The sequence below is a fragment of the Branchiostoma floridae genome, chromosome 11 (genome assembly GCF_000003815.2).
Source record: "Branchiostoma floridae strain S238N-H82 chromosome 11, Bfl_VNyyK, whole genome shotgun sequence".
NCBI lineage: Eukaryota > Metazoa > Chordata > Leptocardii > Amphioxiformes > Branchiostomatidae > Branchiostoma > Branchiostoma floridae.
The window spans coordinates 21,035,445-21,059,919 of record NC_049989.1 but is presented as its reverse complement, the minus strand read 5'-3'; the positions used below and the strand labels follow the sequence as shown (position 1 = coordinate 21,059,919).

Below are 24,475 nucleotides of genomic sequence, written 5' to 3'. Positions count from 1 at the left end.
CTTCCGTCCAAAAATCCAGTCTCAACTACGTGTGTACGCTAGCTGCTATGATTGCAACTTATACCAATGACAAGACTCAATTGATAACAGACCATTTATTCTTTTCAAACCGAAATAAAAGTTAATTCAACACATTAACTATACATCATTATTGTGTAGATATGTGCCACTGGCGAACGGAGAAAAAAGAAACTTGTCGGCTTTGTTCAGTAGTACGTGCACGCCGTGGCTGCGATTTACTTAGTACATTTTCCTAGTTTTACTAGATTTCTACAAGTTACGAACGAAGCAAAAATTAAAACTGTATTCATCTTTAAAAATACAAGAAAAGCTATGGAATTACAGCAGGTTTACAACAATAATAGCTGGGAATTTTCATGACTAGAAACGTGGCAAACACAACTCCCCAATATTTTTGTTTAAATATTTCGTTAATCCTTTCTTGTAAATACCAGTACTACTGTTGACTGTTTTATTCATTTTTGTTTCATTCGTATGTTATAGAACTGTAGTAAAACCAAACAAGGACCAATGTGTAACCTGCGTCACGGCGTGCTTGTCAACAAATGCCGCCATGTTTCTTTTATCTTCCGTTAGCTGGTTGTAGATTTGTATGCAATAATGACTCCATACATCATTGAATAAACCTTTATTTCAGTCTGAAAATAATAAATGGTTTGTTATCAATTGAGTGTTGTCATTAGTGCAGCAAGTTTCTATCATAGAACGTCGTACTTATAAGTAGCGTTTAACAGTACACACGTATAATGGTGTTTGGCACCGAAGGTGTGGGAGGGGGGCGATACAGTTTTAAGTTAACAATTTCGTGAGTTGATGACTTTGTGAAGAAAAGGTCTCAGCGAAAAAAATCTCACAAAATTAAATGAACTTACAGTATATTTTTTACCTTTTACTGTCATTGCATCAATCATTGGTCAACACAGGAAAAAATAGCCAATAACAAAAACCAAAATTGATGAAAGTGAAAATATATCATATATAGAAAAATATCATTTGAATTTCGGGCTAGTGAAAATTTGGTTCGGGCAAGTAAATTTTTGCCTTGCCGCGCCAGCATACAGCATACATTTACTAATAGGTAAAGCTGATCAATGACCCCAAAGACAGTGTTTGTCCCAAAGGAATTTATCGCCTTATAGCAGACAAATTATTTAGAGTCAAGATTTTTACTGTTGCCATGGATACCACGTTATCTTTGAAACGGTTGAACAAAGGGTATAATAAAAACTAACATTATTGTCCTGTTGTATGGGGTGACCACAAATCTTCTGTCTAATGGTGGCCAAAACGTCAATGAGGGCAAAGCGACACAGAGCGCAACGACTGAGGTTGAAATGACTGACAGCAAAACGACTGACAGTGACAGCGAAACAACTGATGACAAAATGACTAATGGTCTCGGACTGGATTTTCTTTTACGATTTCGGAGGTTGGCGGACAGCCTCAGGCCAACGGACTACAGTTCCGCTAGGAAACGCAGGACGCGAAACATAATCAATATGGTGAAAAGCCGTTTACTGCCTCTTTCTGACAAACCTACCGGTATCGTCTGTTGCCTCTTTATTTTGGGTCGAATATGACAGTAGTAAAATTTTAATTTTGGACCAGAAAACTGTCATCTTTTGACACTTTTTTTTATTGAAGCTGCTTGGAAAAAAAACGAATTTTTCCAGGATAACGGTCTACGTGGTAGAAAAGCGAAATTCTTGATGTTTTTGTAAAATAAAGATTAAAAGAATTCCATGTGATGACTTTTTTCCAATCTCCGATGACGTATTTTCATCAAAATCGCATGAAAAACGCTGCTATTTGGGTCATCTGGCAAAAAAAACGCTTCACTGTTGCAGCGGACTTATACAAAAATGGTTTTGCTGGCCACAAGAATAATACAACCCACGGGCTTTTCAGGGAATACAAAAAAATCTATGCTCAGCTATAACAATCACAAAGCAATAAGGAGCAAAAGTTAGGGAGACAATAGCGCACTTCCGGCCTATTACGCCACCCTTCCGCCAACTCCGGTCAGATTTGAACTCCGACCCGGAACCTAATGGCAAGATGACAGCGATCCATCATGGATATGACAGCAAATTGGCTTGGCAATGAACTGGTTTGGCAGCAAACTGTCCAGAAACCACTTTCACAGACACAACATATTTTATACATGTATATTGGTAGAGAAGACCATCATATAAATGAATAAATATGAATAGATAAATCATTACTTAGAATAAATGGCCAGACTTAAAGCCTTTTAATTTAAATTGCGTAATCAATGTGACAAAGAAATGTGATTACAAAACCTCTGAATATTTCATGGAGGTATGAGGTCTCTGAACTCTTGTTTAATCGAAAATTACATCAAAGAAGATCATATAAATTTTAACTTAGCTTATTAGATCTTATTAGGATACCCTTTAACTGATGTAATTCATGCAATGAAGACCCTTGTGTTTATCAATCAATAGCAAACCTTCGAACCGTAATACGTCAGTCGTAATGCGGCAAAGGTTATTTGACGAAAGTGCTGTTACGAGGTAAAGTCTAAAGTACAATTACGTTAGATTGCGTTGGTCAGAATTTTGTTTTCTAATCCAATTTTCGACACGATCTTGCCGACAAATCGCACTCATGACTTATCTGGCGGGTCTTGAAACTCTTAAAAGTTGACAGTCGGGACCTGTACTTACCTTCTTTGTTGTTGTCCGCAGAAAACTTTCGACAACTTTTGGAGCCAACTTTCGAGAAATTTTCACTCGCCACCATCTTGGATGGAATCATTTATAAAGCAATAGGGGGTGGTGTTCAAAATATAACTATAAAATGAAACAATATGCAGGTTTTTAAGACATTATACAAGCAAATGTACCGGTATCTGTATAAATGCAGTCTATACTACAGTTTAGCTGAGTGTATTTACAAGACACTAAACTGTGCAATTGTGCATGAATAGAATTAAATTTTTAAGTTTTGACTCCTGCGAAGTTGAAAAAATGGACCGTTCCCTAGGGCAATTTTGGCCGCCTCCAGAAAAGTTGATAAAACGACCATATTGCCAAATTTCTGTTCTTTGGGAACGTGGAAAGAAAGGCTAAGAAAGGCGGGGTTTGGATATTCTAGACTCATTTGACTTCGCTTCCCATAATTCAGTTGAAGGGCCCAGTTGAAGTGAATAAAGGCAAGTCACACTATAACATGGGATATAACGTTAGGTCGTAAATGAGCGCAAATGACACATTTCTTTTCGACTTTCTTGAATATAAGTGGTCAACGATCCTTGTTTGTAAACTACCATGTTATTGGGGCTAACACCTGGGCAAGACAGCATACAAAAGTTAAAACAGCTGGCAATTTAAGCTAGCACGGCGGCAAACTTCTTAACTCAACGAATTTCATATTTCTGAAACAAGAGGGCCTAATGAACAAAACTTGTGAACAAATGCGGTGGTGTTTCTGTCTCTTTATTCATAAGCTCCAATATACGCAAGAACGCTTTTAAATTAAGAGAATAGCTGACATAAAACCTTGTCCCTTTCAAACAGGTAACGACAAAAGTACTCTCGTGCAAATCAAGATGTCGGGAAACAAGTCGTGACACGTTTAGCAATAGAAATTGTTTTCTTACCGTTTTGGATACTTCCAAACACATTTTAAGGGAATGAAAATACTCTAGAAAAACAAAATCGCACGCAAAATATGGTGATGAGAACCGTCGTCTCTATGACCTTCGACAACCATGTTGGCAGCCGCCATGTTTGTTGATCTTCTGCGGTATCCATGGAAACCATTGTGTACACTACATCTACGTCATCATCTTCTAAAGCTGTCATTGGTTGTTCTCAAGTAACCACTGAGCCAATATGACGTTCTCGCACGGTCACATGCTGACATCTAGCGGTCGATAATATTATTGCAGTATTCAGTCGTCACTGCTGCAGTACTTCAACTGGATAATAGGTGGGGTCGTTGTTGATCCATGCGGAAATTACTTCTGCTGGCACACGAAGCTACAGTTCTCCAGCCAAATAATGGACACTTTTCCTGCATGAGGAAAATACCAGCTAATAACGTTACTACCATAACTGGTTGTCCAAAATGTTTGTCATATTTGTGGAAGATTTACAAAAAATATGGACTTTTCCACCACTTCCATCAACAAGAATAATCAGTAGACCGTAGAAAATATATTTTCATTGTACTTGAAGTCTTGTCAAGAAAATTTACTTACCATAACAGGTAGTATGGACCAGTCTGCCAGGCGGAGAGAGTTCTGGTCCCCTGAGGTGTCTGCTGCCACATGCCAACACAAGCCATCTTTCAACTTCCCGCTCCCCACAATATTCATTAAAGAATTGTCTCTGTCGTTCTCATTTTTCTGTACATCCATACACGTCAGTGTACAAATATCTTATATCTTGTGGCGTCGGGCGTGGCGTAACTGGTAGAGCGTTCGGCTCGGAATCTATGGGTTCTGAGTTCGATTCCCACCGTGCCCCCGACGTTGTGCCCTTGAGAAAGGCACTTTACACGACTTTCCTTCTGTCTGTACCGTGTATGTGGCATTGTTAATATAAGTTACAAAACTTGAGTGCAGTGCCACATCGTCCTCGTCTGTCCAAAAGCAAATAGAAAAAAAAAAAAATCTTATATGAAAAGATGAACCTCATTCATGACATGCTACCAAGAATTACATTTGACTACAGCTCTGTCCACATTTTATTTACAAGACAGCCAAATCTTATAAAACATGGATACGATGACCAGTTTTTACAACTTATGGGTGACTTTGACCCTTGCTAAGGTCAGAAGTTGTTTGAAACTTCCTGTCAACTCTGACCCCTCAATTAGGGACAGACGTCTTAAAGTCCATAAGCTACAACAGCAATGCTACATGTTGAGCTAAGTTACTGTCTTTACATATTCTTACTAAAAATGTAGACCGAAATTTAAATTCATAATACCTGGTATCAACAGGGATAACCTGCACAATTTTGGTCACTTCGAATTTAAAACAGTTTGGGGGAATTTCATCTACCAAATCATAATAGTCTAACTGTCTTTCATTTCAAGAAGATAGTACAGTATATACATATTAATAAGGCCTCCTTTTATGCTATCATAAATTGATCTTTGATTGACAGCTGTCAGACTGCGTCATATGGCATGGCGAGGCTAAGGTTGACAGGTGTCAGACTGCGTCGTACGGCATGACGAGGCTATGAATGACTGCTGTCAGACTGTGCTATGATTGACAGCTGTCAGACCGTGTCGTACGGCATGGCGAGGCTGTGATTGACAGCTGTCAGACCGTGTCATACGGCATGGCGAGGCTGATGTTGTAGTTGTACCCCTCGGGGTCGTCGTAGTCGGCATGGCGAGGTTATGATTGATTGACAGCTGTCAGACTGTGCTATGATTGACAGCTGTCAGACCACGTCGTACGGCATGGCGAGGCTGTGATTGACAGCTGTCAGACTGCGTCATACGGCATGGCGAGGCTGATGTTGTAGTTGTACCCCTCGGGTTCGTCGTAGTCGGCTTTGCAGATGTCGGGGACGTCTTGAGTCGTCTGGTCCACCGAGAAATCGTACACGTTGATCCGACCTTTGACACTGCGTTGGAAAAACAAACATGGTGGTCAGGAATAAGATGAAATAAGCATGATATGAAATAGAGGTTAGCCAGGCCTCCATCCGGGTGATTTGTAGTGAATCACCAACACGAGACAAAAAATTTGCTCCATCGCACACCTGGGCAAGCCCCTACTCTTTTTGGAAAGGTGTGGCGGGTTCTTTAATGTGCGTGGGGTGTAGCTCTCCCCAAACATGGGACCTCCATTTAACGTCCTCTCCGAGGGACGGCCCTAGCGGAAGCTAGGTGCTCATTTTCACCTGAGTAAAGTGAGCAAATCTGTATAAAGTGCCTTTCCCAAGGGCACAGGATTGGTGACACGGCAAGATTCGAACTTGAAACCTCTTAGTCCTGAGCCAAACACACTACCGCTGCGCCACTGCGATCTCATATTATAGGCTATCTGAATAAAGCGGTAGCCTGAAGAGAAAAAAGATTAAGCCCTACTCTGGCTGGTGCCTGTACTGGTCCATCAGGTCCTCCCTACTGCAGGAGGGTGTCGGGTAACACGCGGCAATGAGGTGGGGGCCTCCGAACCGGCAGTACTGGATCGGGTGGACTTTACTGCAAACCAACAAAATTCACAGTTTAGTTGACGCAAATGAAGACTTTCTTCAGCGAAGCAAGTATATAGTGCAATGCGGCACACTTCAGGTTCCTAAAGCAAAACCAACCTCACCTTGGCTTCATCTTCCAGAGCTTGTTGTGCATGTGCAGATCCCCCCACACACATACACACATGCATGCACACACGCACACACACGCATGCACACACATACATACACACACGCACGCATGCACACACACACACACACACACACTCACACACTCACCTGGGCTTCACAGTTTGTTCTGCATGCCCGCCCACCGCTCACCACCTTCACATGAGCACACACACACATATGCACATGCACACACACTCACCTGGGCTTCATCTCCCACGCGCACACATGTGCACACTTACACACACACCTTGCACACCTTACACACACAAACACGCACATACACATGCACACACACACACACACACACACACACACACACTTTCTCTCTCTCTCACCTGGGCTTCATCTCCCACAGTTTGTTCTGCATGCGCAGGTCCCAGACACACAGCGCACCCTCCCGTCCGCCGCTCACCACCTTTACACTCGCTCACACGTGCGCGCACACACACGAACACACATGCGCACACTTACACACACACAAGCAAACACACACACACACTCATGCACACACACACACACACACACACACACAGACACACACACAAGGACACACACACACACCACACACAGTCACAAGGACACACACTCACACACACACACACACACACACACAAGCGCACACATGCACGCACACACACACAAACACCCTCACCTAGGTTTCATCTCCCAGAGCTTGTTCTGCATGCGAAGGTCCCAGACACACACCGTGCCCTCCTGCCCGCCGCTAACCACCTTCACACAAGCACACACACACGCACCCTCACACACACCCTCACACACACACACACACACTCACTCTCACACACACACTTTCACACACACACACACGCCCTCACCTTGGCTTCATTTCCCAGAGTTTGTTTTGCATGCGCAGGTCCCAGACACACAGCGCGCCCTCCCGTCCTCCGCTAACCACCTTCACACAAGCACACACACACACACATACATAAACAAACACACACACGCACGCTCACATACTCACTCACACATACGCACACTCACCTGGGCTTCATCTCCCAGAGCTTGTTCTGCATGCGCAGGTCCCAGACACACAGCGCGCCCTCCCGTCCTCCGCTAACCACCTTCCAGTCGTCCATCTGCACACACGACACGCCCAGTGGGTGGGAGTACTGGTTCAGCACCGGCCGGGGCGTCCGCAGGTCAAACACTCGAACCCTGGAGAACATGTGATGGTCATGTGTTAGACATGTGATGATCATGTGATGATCATGTGATGACAAAGTACTGCACACACGACACGCTCAGCAGGTCGCAGGTCAAACACTTGCAGCCTGGAGAACATGATTGTGATGGTCATGTGTTAAACATGTGATGATCATGTGTCCAGGTTGTGTCGCTAACTGCATTCTAAGCAGAGTGGAAAGATGACTTCTTAACGCTTGTAGAAACCAATCTGGTTTGTTGTCATTGTTGCAACTAAATTCAAGCCTGGAGGGCTTTGCTGCAGTATATGAATAAACTCAATTCCTATATTCTATATCCTGTCAGATACTGTAGAAGCCACGGATAACCGCACACCTCTGTTAATTGCACGGAATCCCAAAATCAAGGGTGGTATAGTCCAACTGGATAACTTTGCATTATTGCACCACCCGGATAATTGCACAGAATAAGCTGGCAAATTGGGTGTGCAATTACACAGCTTCTACTGTATCACAATACTCAAAGACAATATCTGCAAATCATTTTCCATTATAACATGTAATACTATACACATTTCTTGGCTATACTCCAGCTAATGCTGTCCACTGCAATAATCATGCAAACTCCAAATTCCAGCTATCTACTGCAATTACCATATGTGGTTCATGCCACATGTTATAGCTCTGTGCCTGATTACTGTGACAATGGTAATCCCACCAGTGCATGTGAGTGGGACTATTGATGTCGACTGTTGCATCCTGTAAAAGGGTGATAAAACTTGTTCCCAAATTAGAGTGCTGACTGTGAGCCGGCCATTAGCGGCACAATCTGGGGCGATTAACTGGTAACAGTGTCCAAGAGTTTGACTTGCATTTGATGAGTTGTATCAAAGACTTTAACAAATGGTGCATACAGCTTTCTGTGCTAAAAGCACTCACATGTATGAGAAAAAACAGTATGAGTTAATGTGCCATAAAGTCAAGTCAGTGTGGCCTAACTAAGTCTTATTTTTTCCTTGCCTTTATATTAGGCCCCCGTGACGAGCATGCTGGGTGGACTGTTCTGACGGAAGCGTGATGATGTCAGGAGTGAATCAAAGGTACAAGGAAGACAGAATCTTTCGAATACATATTGGAACAAAACTTATTATACTTCTTATTCAAAATTTCCCCACCGTTTATCCTCGGCCCCCGTGACCAGCATGTTGGGTGGACTGTTCTACCAGAAGCGCGCTGATGTCACAAATGAATCAAAGGTAGCGGAAAGACAAAATCTACGGGTCACCAAGTTTTTCTTCTGTGTTGGAACGAAGCTTAAATTGTACTTTAATTTCTATTGAAAATGTGTCCTCACCGTTTATCCTCGGCCCCCGTGACGAGCATGTTGGGTGGACTGTTCTACCAGAAGCGTGATAAAGTCAGGAGTGAATCAAAGGTAGCAGAAACACAGAATCTACGGTTCGAGTTTTTCTTTTATGTTGGAACAAAACTTATTGTACTTTTTATTGAAAATGTGTCCTCACCTTTTATCCTCGGCCCCCGTGACCAGCATGTTGGGTGGACTGTTCCGCAGGTCCATGCAGGTGACCTGACCTCGGTGACCCCGCAGGCTGGTCAGCTGTTTCCCCGTGTCCAGGCAGTAGCACTGCACCTGGGGGAGGAGAAAGGGGGAGTAGGTGAAAGTGATCTCAGACCAGCTAAGTTCAAACAAACTTAAGCTCAAACAGATGAGCTAATCTTCCAATGGCTGTAATAAAAAAGACAGAAATCATATCTTCATTGTACTTAGTTCTGAATTAACAGTGGTCCATGAGTTAACATGTTCCCTTAGACGATTTTTCCCATGACACAAACATTAAGAATCCTGTTTATATTGACTCCCTGTCCACACAGGCAAGATTTAATCAGTCCCCTGAGTGGCTTTTTGGACAGATTTGACAGTACAATTTTTAAGGGTCTCCTGTGTAATCTTATTGATCGCCTGATCATGAGTGGTCTTCTTGAGCAGGTTAGAAATTGTTAACTCTGAGAAGACAGGAACTCACCTTGACCACATGATGTCTGTTTGCTAGTCACTCTGTTAGAAGTGAAAGAGAAAGCATTTGCAAAAGTGAAAGTGAACCCACCTTGAAGACGTCCTCCAAGGAGACGCCGAAGCATGTTGAGGCGACTGCAGCCTGCTCAGCCGTGGCGTCCAGACTCGCCACCACGGCGCCGTACATGGAGTGAAACCGGCGTCGCTCCTCCGGCGGGCGGTGAGGGCGGTACGCGTACACGTCATAGTCTGTTGCCATGACAACCAGGTGGTCAGACAGCGCCTTATTTGGCAGCCCTCCCTTCTGAACCAGAGTCAGGTGTGACACCTGTGGGGATGTGAAGGATTGTTTTGAGTCAGGAACACAAAGTAACTCACAAAGTAATAATTGTACATCATTGATGTAGACTGCTGTAGTAAGCTGTGTGGCCCAGGGCTACAGAAATGGAGATGGGTGCCATCCTATGCACCATATGATGCGGGAAAGACTTAAATTTTAACGTAATAGACATTATTGGTAACCTTTTTGTCACAGCTGAAGTTCTGTCGACAGTGCCAGACCCCCACAGCGTCCGGAGAGTCCACCCTGACCACCGAGCCTCGAGCACAGGCCACCACGGCCCCCCCTGGACAGGTGCAGATCTGAGGGGGGCCCCCCTGGTCCAGGGTGAAGTGGTGCAGGGGGGTGCCTCCATGTTCAGTACTCCAGATGCTCACATCACCTGGAGGTAGTGGGGAGAAAAAACGATGATGGTGCAGAAATCCAACATTGTTATAATTGTTTTTGTTATTGGGTGGGCCGACTACTGACTCTTGGCAGCCAGGGGCTGAATTGGAGGGAGCTTACAATGGGCGGGGCTAAATCGCAAGTGTCTGGAGCGAGCTGCTCTTCGGTGCCACTCAGGTGACCTCAATACGACTGTAATTGCCCTAGGTGCGGCCAAGATACTGTAGGTTTTGAACATTGAGGCTGATCATGAAACTGGTGAAAACAGCTTAAAGGTGGCAAGGTTAGGGTTGATGACTCTTAGGATCAAAAGGTTGCTACTTCAACTTCATTTTATGTAAGTTAAAGAACTGTGCATTGTTTCTTAGCGGATTTTCTTAGAGTAAAGAAGAAATTATATTAGTCTGTTAAATGAGTCAGAAAAGTGTAGAGAAAGGTCAATTTCTTCTTCTCGGCCATGCTAAGAAAAAAATCAATCAGCTTGAGAGAAGAGAAAATCACAAAAACGGAGGACTGGGAGGAAAAATTGAATCTGATCATATTCACTCCTTGAAACCACAGGGCTCGAAATACTGGGTGCATGTGCACCCAGGTGCACCCAAAATTGGAGCTGTGCACCCAATTATTTTCTGTGGGTGCACAGGGTGCACCCAAATATTTTCATAGGCTTATGTATGTAAAGATATCAAAATTTACTAGTATACATTAAATTCTTTACATCTAAGTGTTAGAAAGATGATAAAAATGTCTGTCATGTTACTTGTTTAAGAATTTGATAGCTTGTAACTAAGTTTTATTATTAGGTTTTTCTGACATTCTACTTAAGTCTAAGTGGTGCACCCAAAAATTTTTTGGTGCACCCAATTTATTAAGCTGGGTGCACCAGTGCACCTAATCCCAAAAATGAATTTCGAGCCCTGAACCAACACACAGACTTTCCCTCAGACTCTCTCTTCATGTGGATTTTCCAGTTCAGCTTTATTATCTAAATCTGAGAGGAGTTAATACAGTAAAACTCTCAGACCTTCCTGCCAGCCCTCTGTTTTCATTTTGATATGTTGCTCCCGATTCCTTTTTACTAGGTAAATGTCAGAGAACCAAGAAAACAAATTGCTGTGGCCAAGAGAAAAAAGAAAACATCTTGATCGTCATACCGTTCCCGAAAGACGCGACAGTGACATTGACTGAGACGTTGCAGACAGTCAAATTCTGACCTTTCTCACAGCTTTTGATATGCTATCTTGCTCACTTATTAATATTACTGAGAAAAATCACCAGAGGACCAAGAAAACAAAACTGCTGTGGCCTAGAGAAGAAGAAACTTCTCAACTGTCGTACCGTTCCCGAAAGATGCGACAGTGACGGTGCCGTTGACGAAGACGTTGCAGACAGTCGAATTCTGACCTTTCTCACAGTTTTTAATATGCTTTCTTGCTCACTTATTACTAACAAAGAAAAATCACCAAAAATATTAAACTGCTGTGGCCTAGAGAAGAAAACTTCTCAATTGTCGTACCGTTCCCGAAAGACGCGACTGTGACGGTGCCGTTGACGGACACGTTACTGACGGCCTGCTCCTGGATAGACTCTAGCAGGACGCTGGGCGTGTTCTCGTCTGCGAGGACGTCCCACAGCCGGACTATGCCTTCTGAGAACCTGGAAACACAAGAAACAGGACACTGTAAGACGTTACAGACAAGGAATAGGACACTGTAAGACGTTACAGACAAGGAACAGGACACTGTAAGACGTTACAGACAAGGAACAGGACACTGTAAGACGTTACAGACAAGGAACAGGACACTGTAAGACGTTACAGACAAGAAACAGGACACTGTAAGACGTTACAGACAGCCTGTTCCTGGGTAGACTCTAACAGCACACTGGGCGTGTTCTCGTCTGCGAGGACGTCCCACAGCCGGAGTATGCCTTCTGAGAACCTGGAAACACAAGGAACAGGACACTGTAAGACGTTACAGACAAGAAACAGGACACTGTAAGACGTTACAGACAGCCTGTTCCTGGGTAGACTCTAACAGCACACTGGGCGTGTTCTCGTCTGCAAGGATGTCCCACAGCCGGACTATGCCTTCTGAGAACCTGGAAACAAGGAACAGGACACTGTAAGACGTTACAGACAAGAAACAGGACACTGTAAGACGTTACAGACAGCCTGTTCCTGGGTAGACTCTAACAGCACGCTGGGCGTGTTCTCGTCTGCAAGAACGTCCCACAGCCGGACTATGCCTTCTGAGAACCTGGAAGGAAGAAGATACCTTAAATATAGAACACAACACAAGGTACTCCTTATCGTTCAAAACTTACAGTCACATGGCCGCACCTGGGGCAATTAGTCTCTCTCACCGGAGACCCCTTGTTGAAAAAGGGGTCTCCGAAATTTCTAACTTCCTACGCAAAGCTTGGAACAAAAGAAGAAGGCGATTATACACTTGAACTCACAACCTGTCCACTTATGTACAACTATTACTGTACTACATGTATTATGTTTTCCTTATTTTCTGTATAAACTCTGCTCTGTTTAGCTCTGCGGAACCCTTGTTTGATGGTTTTGATTAATGTGATTATGATTTGATATCTGGTCTGTTACCCTATTTGTATAATGGTTTCCGATTATGTTCCTGTCTACTATTATGTTTTTCCTTATCTTCTGTATAAACTCTGCTCTGTTTAGTTCTACGAAACCCTTGTTTGATGGTTTAATTTTGGTGATTATGATTTGATATCTGGTCTGTTACCCGATACCGATTATGTTCCTGACGTTCTTTTATGTTATAATATCCTTTGTTCAATTATGATTTGTATTGTGTGTGTCTTATAAGCCCACGTGGGCTGGGCGTTCTAACGCATGACACGTTAATAAAATTCATTCATTCATTCATTCATTCATACTGTCGAATGGCAGCTCGCTCCACACATTTCGACAGTCGTACTGAGGTCACCTGAGTGGCAGGGAATGGCAGCTCGCTCTAGACCCTTGCAATTTAGCCCCACGTACGAGGGGCGGTCAATAAGTAATGCCCCTGACCCATTTCTCATAGCAGGATATTAATGAAACCAAGGAGCTCCTTGATGAAACTTGGCACAGTTATTAGTCTTTCTCTTCATAGGAACCACCCAGAGTTATGCATCTCTCCCATAGTTTGATGCAGCTCTGGACACCGTTGTTGTAGGACAACCCAGGTTGGTAGTCCAACAGATGCCTCATTACTGGCAGAAGAGGGCCGACCAGCTCTGGGAGCTGTTTCCACAGACTTCCGGCCATGTTTGAATTCAGGATGCCAGCGTTTTACAAGGTCATATGATGGGGCATCATCACCATAAGTTTTTTTCATTTCATCAAAAGTCTCCTTTGGTGTGCGTCCTTTCAAATACAAAAACCGGATCACTGCGCGACACTCAACTGGCTCCATTTCACACCTGGTCCATCTCACACCTGACTCAGTTCAAACACCAGTAAATCAGAAACCGCAATTAGTTCAGAGCTATTTTTTGCAACATAACCCATAGAGATATGAATCATTACCATTACACATACAAAATTTCATCTAGATCAGACAACTGGAAGTGGATCAGGGGCATTACTTATTGCACGCCCCTCGTATTTTAATCTCCTTGAAATTCAGCCCCTGGCTGCGAAGAAGGAGTAGTCGGCCCACCCAACAATATCAATCAGGCCCAACCGCAGTAGGATCGCATAACAGCCATCCAACCTGCAGGAGGGCCTAGAATACCCCAGGTTGTATTTTATTCATATCATGCCAACCCAAGGAAACCCAAGTTTATTGAAAAAAAAAAGGAATCACTGAATCACTTTTAATTTAAAATGTCTACAGTACAAAGAAATAAATTGGTGTGGCTTGAACCTTGAATTATCAGCTAGCAGTATAATAGTTATAACAGTTGATTTTGTAACAATTACCAATAATTTCCAGACGGTCCATTGAAAAAAAAACAAGAAACAAGTGTTTGTATTGACGCTGCCTAATCCAGGAGGCTCACACAAGCCGATGAGATTATCCTGATGTCAAAAAGACTGACAATTTTATTGCACAACAGACAACAAACCCCGATAATCAATAACTACGGATCAGGGATAGTCCAGGACTAGGTACCGGGGAGGGCGAGTCTTGGGGGAGGGATTAGATGCTAAGCCTGCTGCTAAGGAATGGATTAAGGAATGGATTAAGACGTCTTTGGCAATTCCGTGTTAGGAATGTCAGCTCCGCAGAGAAGGGAATTGGATCCTGATCCAGTTTTGTTTCACTGAAAGCTTTGCTGGGTGTCATTTTTTGTAACTGGGAATAAATTTTCTATACACTGTCAGGTTTTTTATTTGATGTCATCTGCACCATGTTGGATTACAGCATAGGTCTGTTAACCACAAGAAGATGCTACTGTTCAATTGAATTATCCGCCAACATAGTTGTCGGAGGATTCAATCAGTACAGCGTCAATGAAAAGCCTGTATAGTCCTCAGATTGAACTTTGGTATAGAGTTTCAGATTCAAGCTCTGTAAAGAGTCAACTAGTTTTGTGTCTGATTAGGTCTTGGTTTGGGGTGTGATGGAAAAGTGACTACTGAAATTAAAACTTAACTTTAAGAAATATACAGAATATTTCAAGATTTATAGAGCATGTTTGTCAACAATGGTTTCAAACTGCAATACTTTGAAAATATATGTATTGCAATTCAAAACAACTGCAATTTGACTTGATATCCCTTTAATAAGTAAATACTAGATATATTTAGATTAGAAACTCAGGATATGGGCTACTCTGCGGATAAAAATGATCAAACATTATAGATTTACAGCAGTGAGCATCCCAGAGTCTTCCCTCTGCATACATGACATTGTACACTACTGTATGTCAGGCCTGTTCTTCACTGAGAGCTGAAAATACCACAGCCACATTTCTATGTCATTTCTGTGTTTGGAACATTAAGTTATGTACGAGGTTTGTAAACTGAGGAGATGTAAAGTGGATCATAGAAAAATCAATGTCAGGCAACAGCAGGTTAGCTCCTTATTGTAATATTGTATATTTTAAAATCTTATTGTAATAAAATTCTATTCCATGATGCTATAGCTAGGGAATGGTGACTAGAAAAAGGGAAAAGTTGGGACTTTTTTTTACCTGTGAACTTCAAAATGCAACAGGTTCAACAGAGGGAGGGAGAGCAATAGCTTCAACAGCAGGGAACACATTATGTTCCAAATGGGGTGCAAGCATCAGATTCAACAGCCTACTATTCCCTATATGGATGTCTCCTAGAGGGATTTATCACTAACTTAAAGACTCGAGTAAGAGGTAAAAGCAAAGGTAGTTCCACAGCTTTTTTGAGACCACAGGGGCAGTGGGTTGTTATCCACTGTGTCTAGGGCAAGGTATTAGAATGCAGAGCCCATCCCTCTCCTTCCACTGCCTTTTACCTTCCCATTTGAATACAGATACCCATTTCTACACCTGGGTGAAGTGAGGAAAGTCGAGTAAAGTGCCTTTCCCAAGGGCACAAGATTGGTAGCGTGACAGGATTTGCGGACCTCTGGGTTCTCGGCCAAGCACCCTGACGTTACACCGCATGACCCCCGTGTCATCACTTTGATGGACCTTAAGAAAGTGGACCTGCACTTCTGAGACATATTGAACAAGACAGGCTTAATGTCTTCATTGTCAGATTAGACTTAAGTGCCAAATCAGCCTGAGGCTCTGTCACCTGGAGTCACCTGTCTTGCACAGGGAACTGAGGAACATTAAGTTGTTAATCTCGCTCTTATGGTCAGTCACCTGTCTTGTACAGGGACTTATAAATGATTTAATTTCGCCCTTAAGTAGTCACCACAAGTTTCTTGCACCCTTGCATAGAACACACACCGCTACCAGTGGACAAGCCACAAGCTACATTGTTGTGTGGCCTTTGGAACAGATATGGGTGATGCCATAGGCACAGTGAGTGTGTACAGTGCCAGAGGACTTTTTACTCAAAAACAAAAAACCTACCTCACCGGGAAAACAATTAACAAAAACTACAAAGTAAATGGATGGGAGACCTGGCGCATCCCCGTCTTGTAATTATCCAGCGATAGGGTATGTCACCCCGTAAGGGGCGGTATAACCCCGACGTGTGTAAGCACGTCGACTGTTGATGATGATGATGATGAAACGTACCCAACAGATGAAAGTGGGTATGTACATGGACATGTCAGAGTTGATTGCCGTGAAGGCTAACAAGGCCCTTACCCCGCCACGATGTGGGTCCCATAGGAGCTGACGGCGGACAGGAAGCCTCCGATGACGCACTCCAGGTAGTCAATGGAAAAATGTTTGCGGTGGTTTTAAGTTCGCGGTGAAGTGGTCACCGCGAAAACTGCAAACATAAAACCACCACGAACATTTCTGCATTTACAGTATGTACCAGTACATTGGCAGAATCTAAACTGTGAGTAGTTGTCCTTGGTACGCAGTTCCCTCCTATGAACACTACCCCGTTTCGGGGGTAACCAGCCTGAAAATAGTGGAGACTTAGACACAGACAGTGCAAATTTCAGACAAAGACTACGGCGTCTCAGGTACAGGGGAGTAAGTGACAGCTGTTCTAACATCATGGTAACATACCTTAAACCAAGCGGACTCACGGGTTCTTCAACACGCAGATTGGAGGTCTCGTCTCAGAAACACACACACGCACACGCACACACACCTAAACTATAAACTACCTTGGAGATCAGTTGAGAAACTAGCCTAAAATAACCCGAAAGATGAAAGTTCAGTGAGCTTGAATATCACTGTAGCGGAAATTACAAGTTTGCCCAAGTTGTTGCTATATTTTCTTTTCGACTAAAGTATCTTTACACAATCTTTTCTAATGATTTCAAAATCTTTCCATTGTATTTCAGCACGTATACAACACCGTGCAGGGCGGGCTGGACTCCATCGTGCGCGGACTGGCCAGCACAGAGATGAGACTGGTGAGAGTGCATAGGGGTTCCGACAGAGATGAGACTGGTGAGAGTGCATAGGGGTTCCGACAGAGATGAGACTGGTGCAAGGGCCTAGGGGGCTCCGACAGAGATGAGACTGGTGCAAGGGCCTAGGGGGTTCCGACAGAGATGAGACTGGTGCAAGGGCCTAGAGGGTTCCTACAGAGATGAGAATGGTGCAAGGGCCTAGGGGGTTCCGACAGAGATGAGACTGGTGCAAGGGTCTAGGGGGTTCCGACAGAGATGAGACTGGTGCAAGGGTCTAGGGGGTTCTGACAGAGATAAAACTGGTGCAAGGGCCTAGGGGGTTCCGACAGAGATGAGACTGGTGCAAGGGCCTAGGGGGTTCCGACAGAAATGAGACTGGTGCAAGGGTCTAGGGGGTTCTGACAGAGATGAGACTGGTGCAAGGGCCTAGGGGGTTCCGACAGAGATGAGACTGGTGCAAGGGCCTAGGGGATTCCGACAGACATGAGACTGGTGTAAGGGCCTAGGGGGTTCCGACAGAGATGAGACTGGTGCAAGGGTCTAGGGGGTTCCGACAGAGATGAGACTGGTGCAAGGGCCTAGGGGATTCCGACAGAGATGAGACTGGTGCAAGGGTCTAGGGGGTTCTGACAGAGATAAAACTGGTGCAAGGGCCTAGGGGGTTCCGACAGAGATGAGACTGGTGCAAGGGTCTAGGAGGTTCTGACAGAGATGAAACTGGTGCAAGGGCCTAGGGGGTTCCGACAGAGATGAGACTGGTGCAAGGGTCTAGGGGGTTCTGACAGAGATGAAACTGGTGCAAGGGCCTAGGGGGTTCCGACAGAGATGAGACTGGTGCAAGGGTCTAGGGGGTTCTGACAGAGATGAGACTGGTGCAAGGGCCTAGGGGATTCCGACAGATATGAGACTGGTGCAAGGGCCTAGGGGGTTCCGACAGACATGAGACTGGTGCAAGGGCCTAGGGGATTCCGACAGACATGAGACTGGTTCCAGGGACTAGGAGGTTCCGACAGAGATGAGACTGGTGCAAGGGCCTATAGGAGGTTTTAACAGAGATGACACCAATGCATGGGTTTTGGGGTTCTTTCATAGATGACATACATCCAAGGGATGGGAGTAGAGTGTTCACATTTAAAAGGTCGGGTTGAAGCAATTGTACAGATTTTGTAGGTCCTTTATGAGGAACGTCTGTGACCTTATCTAAAATTAAGATGTCTAAACTTCGAGTTAACACTGCAATCATAGTGATACATCAGATTATAGCATGCTCCACTGTTCAGCAGTCTTTTCACCAACTTCTTTCCTTTCTATATCCAGATTACTTCGGTGGCCTTCGGGGCTGAAGGATGAAAGATGACGTCACCACAAAATGCTGCTACCAATCAGTAATATGAAATGTAATATAATACAGAACCATGATGACAAACCAAGAAATGACAGCGAATACTTGTACATTGCCAGGAATATATAGATGTTTAATTTTGTCTCCATATCTTATGGATACATGTAATAATAGAACCAGACCGTAAAGTCCACCATGCTACTAAGTGTCCTGGATGATATATAGTCAAATTTCATCAAATAGGGAGAATGATACTCCTCCATAGGAATTGTTTATCTCTACATCTGTAGGGTGACATGGATAATCTCATTTGTATTTGTACAAATACTAAGGAGTCAAAGCCATAAGTATATGTTGTGGAAGTTTGAAACTTTGAACCAACACATTTCAACACCTCTAGTTTTGGAGATACTACTGACTGTTATTGTACAGAATGATGTAATTTGTATTTTCAGGTAAAAGATAACTTTTATCTATAGTTTCTACATTCTGGCTGAATACGTTTATTTGTTATGTTTTAGTTTTCCTTGGCCTGGTGCCTGTTGTAATAATTAAGTTAGAGTAAATGATGAATGAACATAGAACAAAAGCTTTTTTAAAACAAAAGTACAGCGACTTTTTCATGGTATCATAGTGCTCTCGAACCAATTCAGCTCACTGAAGAGCTTCTCTTCCACTGGTCGTGACAGAGAAAACAGACGCTATGTACAGTATTTACAGGTTCATTCTACGAGGAAATTCCAATAGCTCTTTTTGCCAATCACAATGAAAAGTGGACCATGGTTCAGCACCCCGTCATAAGGACTGCGACTCTTTCCAGTAGCGTGAATGTTGGGTTAGTGACACAGCCGGAATCAAACTCACCGTTTCTTGTTCCAGAGGCATTGTTGGACTTAAACTACATTCAAGAAAATAGAGAGTGTCAAAAATAAAGATTATTATTATAGCATATATTAATTAGTCTTGTTTATTTCCTAGATAGCTGTCATTATTTTCCCTTCATCATATCCACATTATATTGTTGTCTTGAGTCCAGATGTATACGACAAATAAGCAGTTGAAGAGTTGAGTTGTCATTCATATAGGGGTCGAATCAGATGTTGGGGTGATGCTTTTTGAGTAAAGGCAGGGCTTTGAAACTTTCAGGACAGCCATACCTGTAACAAACACACATGTTAGCACACCTGTGGTCCCCCCACCTTACACCTGCTGGTGTACTTACACAGGGGGTCCAGGCTGGAGGGCACCTGTCAGGACAGCCATACCTGTAACAAACACACCTGTTAGCACACCTGTGGTCCCCCCCCACCTTACACCTGCTGGTGTACTTACACAGGGGGTCCAGACTGTAACTGTAACCTGTAGGCACATCTGTATCAATGTGTAAATTCAACTGAATAAATACATTGTAGACATGCAGTTTACAAGTTTTTTAAGATCTAAAACTAGGCACCAAACAAGTGTTCTGCTGAAAGCAAAATGTTTTTTGGGCACTTAAAGACTTTTTCTCCATTGTTGAATAAAGGAGAATATTCTGTTTGACTATCACATTAACCAGACCTATTAATTCCCAGAAAGTTCATAAAACTGGGGCAATAAAATTTTTATGCAATGTTTAGAAGCTCTCATTATATCCTTGATGGAAACAAAAATTCTATGTCAATGTCTTCACTTTTTCTTTCACTTTGTCAGTAACATGTTGTCATTTGTAAACCCCACAAAATAATACGGGGAAATGTGTGAATGTCTGTGCCTAAACCTCACAAACACAGAGTACTGACCTCAGCTGAGACAATCTACAGAACAGGTCCGCATGTTGGCAACTCAGCCCAGCAGATACAGACAGCTGGCTGTGGTGTCCGCTCCCTCAGGAACTAGACGCTTAGAGTAACTGTGTATGGGAAAAGGAGGATAGGAGATACTTGGTTACATCAAATGCTAACATATTGTCATTGCATGAACAGCAAAATGTGGGAGTTAAACTACTGACAAACAGATTTACAAAGTTTTATACAGTATAAGTTAATGCTCACTGAGCATTGATACATTCATTATTGAAGTATATGTACCAAAACAGGTGTGTATCTTGGTAAGTCTGTTAAAATTCAATAGAATAAACAGTAACAGTCTTGAATGTAATGAAAAAGTCAATTCACATATCTTATCTCTTAGAATTCCATCAGATATTACTTAATATTGGAGTCCCTTTAAATTACCATGCAGCACAGTAAAGTTAATGCTTATAAGATAACCACTATACCTCACATACTTCATATTCTCACCTACGGTACGTACAGTATGCCTATAGGATAACCAATATAACTAACTTACTAAATATTAGAGTCCATTTAAGCTACCCTGCAGTACAGTACAGTATGCCTATAGGATAACCAGTATAACTCACATCAGCCACTCCAGTGTTGGGTGTTCCTCAGCAGCCTGCACCACAGCCTGGAACCCTGCAGGCTCCATGGAGATGTGCCACAGGTCCAGCCGCTCCAGGGCAGGGAGTCTGGGTAGAGCCTCGGCCAGAGCCATGGCAGCGGAGTCAGACAGGTGTGCAGGTGTGTCCCTGTCACCAGACATGTCCAGCCTGGTCAGTGCTGTCAGTGCGCTGATGAGCTGTGTGATTCTCTCCAGTCCGGCTCCTGTTACTCCACTATTCCCCCGAATGTGCAGCTCCTGTAATGTGGTGTTACAGTGAGGGGCTGTGGTCAGACTCTTGTCACCAGATGGGTTTTGTTCCATGTCCAAACCGCTGGGCTGGCAGAGTGTTTGCACCAGTGAGACAATCCCTGAGTCCCCTATGTTATTGTAACTCACATTCAACACCTGTAATTGCACCAGGTGAGGCAGAGCTTTGATCAGGGCTGATATTCCCCTGTCACTGATACCTGTCTCACTGAGATCCAACACCTTCATGGCTGTGAGGTGGTGGAGGATAGCAGCCAGGCATTCCAGCCCGGGGTCTCCTATGGCATTCAAACTAATGTCCAGTTTGATCAGTCTGGTTAGCTGACACAGTGCAGGGACCAGTGTGCGCATGCCTGTGGGGCTGATACCGATCCCCCTCAGGAAAAACACCTGCATAGCTGTGAAGATGGGGAGGATGGTGGTGAGAGATTCCAGCCCAGTGTCACCAATCTTATTTTTACTTATATCCAGTTCTCTCAGTCCCACTAGGTGTCGCATGTAGGGAGCCAGGGATGACATGCCCACGGCTGTCATGTTGACATCCCCAAGACAGAGTACAACCAGATGTGGAACATTGGACAGCCCAACCTGCAGGACTTCCATCCCAGCATCACCAAGGTCCTGATTATAATAAAGACCCAGCTCCTCTAACAGAGACATGTGGCTGAACCCCTGCACAAGTGGCTGGAGTGATGATGGTGTTAGTCTTGTGAGTGACAGATCCAGCGCCCTCAGACCAGGAACATTCTTCAGAACTGAAACCAGCCTGGCTGTATCATCAGGTGAGTCAAACTGCCCTGATAGTTCCAAGTCCAATCTAAGTCCAGGAAGTGGAGTTGTAAAACACTGCTGTAGGTACTGAACTGTGTCTCTGCTGTCAGTGCCTTTAGGGACCTTAAGTATGAGCCTGTCTGGCAGGTTTGCTGAATGAAGATTCTGTATGTAATACTTCAGACCTGTGGCTTCTCTACTGTTAATGGAGCTGTCCAGCATGACAATAGGCAGGGCCTGACTGATGCCCTGAAGCACTTCTGGTTCTTGTCTCTCACTAAGGATGGTCAGGCACAAGTTTGCAAGCCTTTCATATGTTTTGCAGGACTTTTGCATTTCTCGATTCTTTGGCACATCTGAGCTTTCAAAATGTTCTGGTCTCACGTGTGCGAACTCCCTTCTGCTGATCTTGCTCAGTTCCTCCATCACAGCTTGTGCTGCCCGTGAGTCACAGCCACACATGAACTGAAGCAGGTTACTGAGTTCAAACACATTTGTTATGGAGGTGAGCTGCAACAGCTCTACAATATCTTGTTGGTTCAACAGAGCATGAGCAACATATCGTCCGGCCAGGAACTCTTGCATGGTCTTGTGGGAAAAGTTCAGCTGTTTTCTAGGATGCAATTTGGAGGAAGAAACCTCCAAGGAGACCACACCAAGCTTTAACAGCAACTCCCAATTTATCTCTTCTTTCTCCACTTCTGTAAGATCAAGCAGGGTTTCATTCCTCAGCAGTGCCTCTAGCGCAAGCTTGCCAAGCTGCAGTAATGACTCAGCAACCTCCGTAGGCAGCCCTTCTGTTGGCATGTCCACTCCTTCCCGCTTACAGTGCTTTCTAACCAGACATGTCAGCAGGTTGTCGTACAGCCCCGTCATTGTTCCAGTAGACACCATCTCTTGGTCCTCCTCCCACAGCAGACAAACCAACATTAGGAAAATTGGGGTCTGGATTAAAGAGTTCAAAAGTTCATTATCTTTGACATGTACGACAAGGTTACTTGTCAGTTCCTGCTTCTTAACAACAGTGAAATACTGCTGCATGTATTTCTCTACATGTACTTCAGAGAAGCCCATGATGTGCACATGACAGTCTGGCCGGGTGTGCTGCTGCACTCCTGCTGAGGGTCGGGAGGTGATCACAATCGTGCTGTTGGGGTACAACTTGCCAGACAGCAGTTTGGGAATGGCCTGCCCGGCTGCCCTGGCCTCAGGCCGCAGCTCCTCATACCCATCTACGAGGAAGAGCACATGGGACTCGTTTTGCTCTAGGATTGTTTCAATGGACTCTATGGTTACATCTTTTCGTTCAGGAACACACTGGTCCCACACCATCTCCGCTATGGTTTCCCCCTCTCTAACCTCCCGGAGTCGGATAAAAAGGACAGTGATGTGTCGTTTGCCCAGCTCTGTTTTCTGTGAGACGGCATCTAGGGCTTCTTTGGACAGAAACGTTGTCTTCCCCCCTCCGGCTTCACCCTCGATCAGAATGCACCTTGGTGCTGTGGACAGTCCTGTGACATCTGGGTTGAACAAGTCGTCTAAAGACTTCAGTTCTTTTCTTTGTTCCTTTCTGGTGGGTTCTGATGTTTTGAACTGTCTTTCACTCGTTGGCACCAACTCTAACTGGGTGAAGATATCATTGAGTGTAAGTGTGAAGTTGTCATTCCAGATCAGAGGCTTGAAGTGAGACAGTTTCAACTCATAGTACTTCTTCACAGACTTCTGGAACACATCTGGAATAGAAAAGACACTGTAGGATTTAAAACTCAAACTTCTAAAAAAATCGAGCCACTTTATACTTGAGGATAAACCCGGTTCTTTTTGGCAGAGTTTTGGAAGTTTAATCTGCAAATAAGCTTGCAGTCTTTTACAACTTCATCCTATCAAGTAGAAGATCTTTCAATATACCAAGAGTTATTCTGTCAGAGTACATTTGATTAACTAAAAGTTCACCTGTATGTCACAAAACCCTAGTAACTGACAAAACACTGTTTTGAGATTTGCTATAATTTTCCCACCTGTCAATGAAGAAGACTCTGTTCCTGCAGCTCCAACTGGAACTGGAAAAGGCACTTCTAGAAGTGGACAGAGAAGCATCAAATGGAATTATGTTTTGAAGAAAATGACTGTCTAAACAGGAAATTTTGGAACATTAGAGACAAGAAAATCTCATGTTTTAAAACCCATTTCAAGGTAAATAAACCATTAATTCATTCATTCAAAATAATGGCATGAACCATAAGCATAAAAAAGAAAATGGGATTTTTTTCCAAGAAGGTGTTATCTTAGCAACATACCTTAATATTATAAATCAGTTGATCCATAACTATGATATTTTAGGTAGAAAAGATGAACTATAACTCAATATCATTAATAG

The 24,475-nt window shown here is 43.7% G+C and overlaps 1 protein-coding gene across 2 annotated transcripts in view; it reads right to left on the bottom strand.

Annotated features, from left to right (window-relative positions):
* Positions 1-5,243: 5,243 nt before the first annotated feature.
* LOC118426274 (F-box/WD repeat-containing protein 8-like) overlaps positions 5,244-24,475 on the bottom strand; it is a 48,408-nt gene continuing 29,176 nt past the window's right edge. Inside the window, exons 5-11 of one of the 2 annotated variants that reach the window (XM_035835568.1) lie at positions 11,819-11,958; positions 10,098-10,297; positions 9,667-9,903; positions 9,064-9,191; positions 7,380-7,553; positions 6,100-6,216; positions 5,244-5,633 (exon numbers count right to left, since the gene is read on the bottom strand). In XM_035835568.1, coding sequence (XP_035691461.1) covers positions 5,492-5,633; positions 6,100-6,216; positions 7,380-7,553; positions 9,064-9,191; positions 9,667-9,903; positions 10,098-10,297; positions 11,819-11,958 — 1,138 coding nt within the window. In that variant the 3' untranslated portion in view covers positions 5,244-5,491. The remainder of the gene's footprint in view (positions 5,634-6,099; positions 6,217-7,379; positions 7,554-9,063; positions 9,192-9,666; positions 9,904-10,097; positions 10,298-11,818; positions 11,959-24,475) is intronic. The other variant, XM_035835567.1, reaches the window with a different exon arrangement.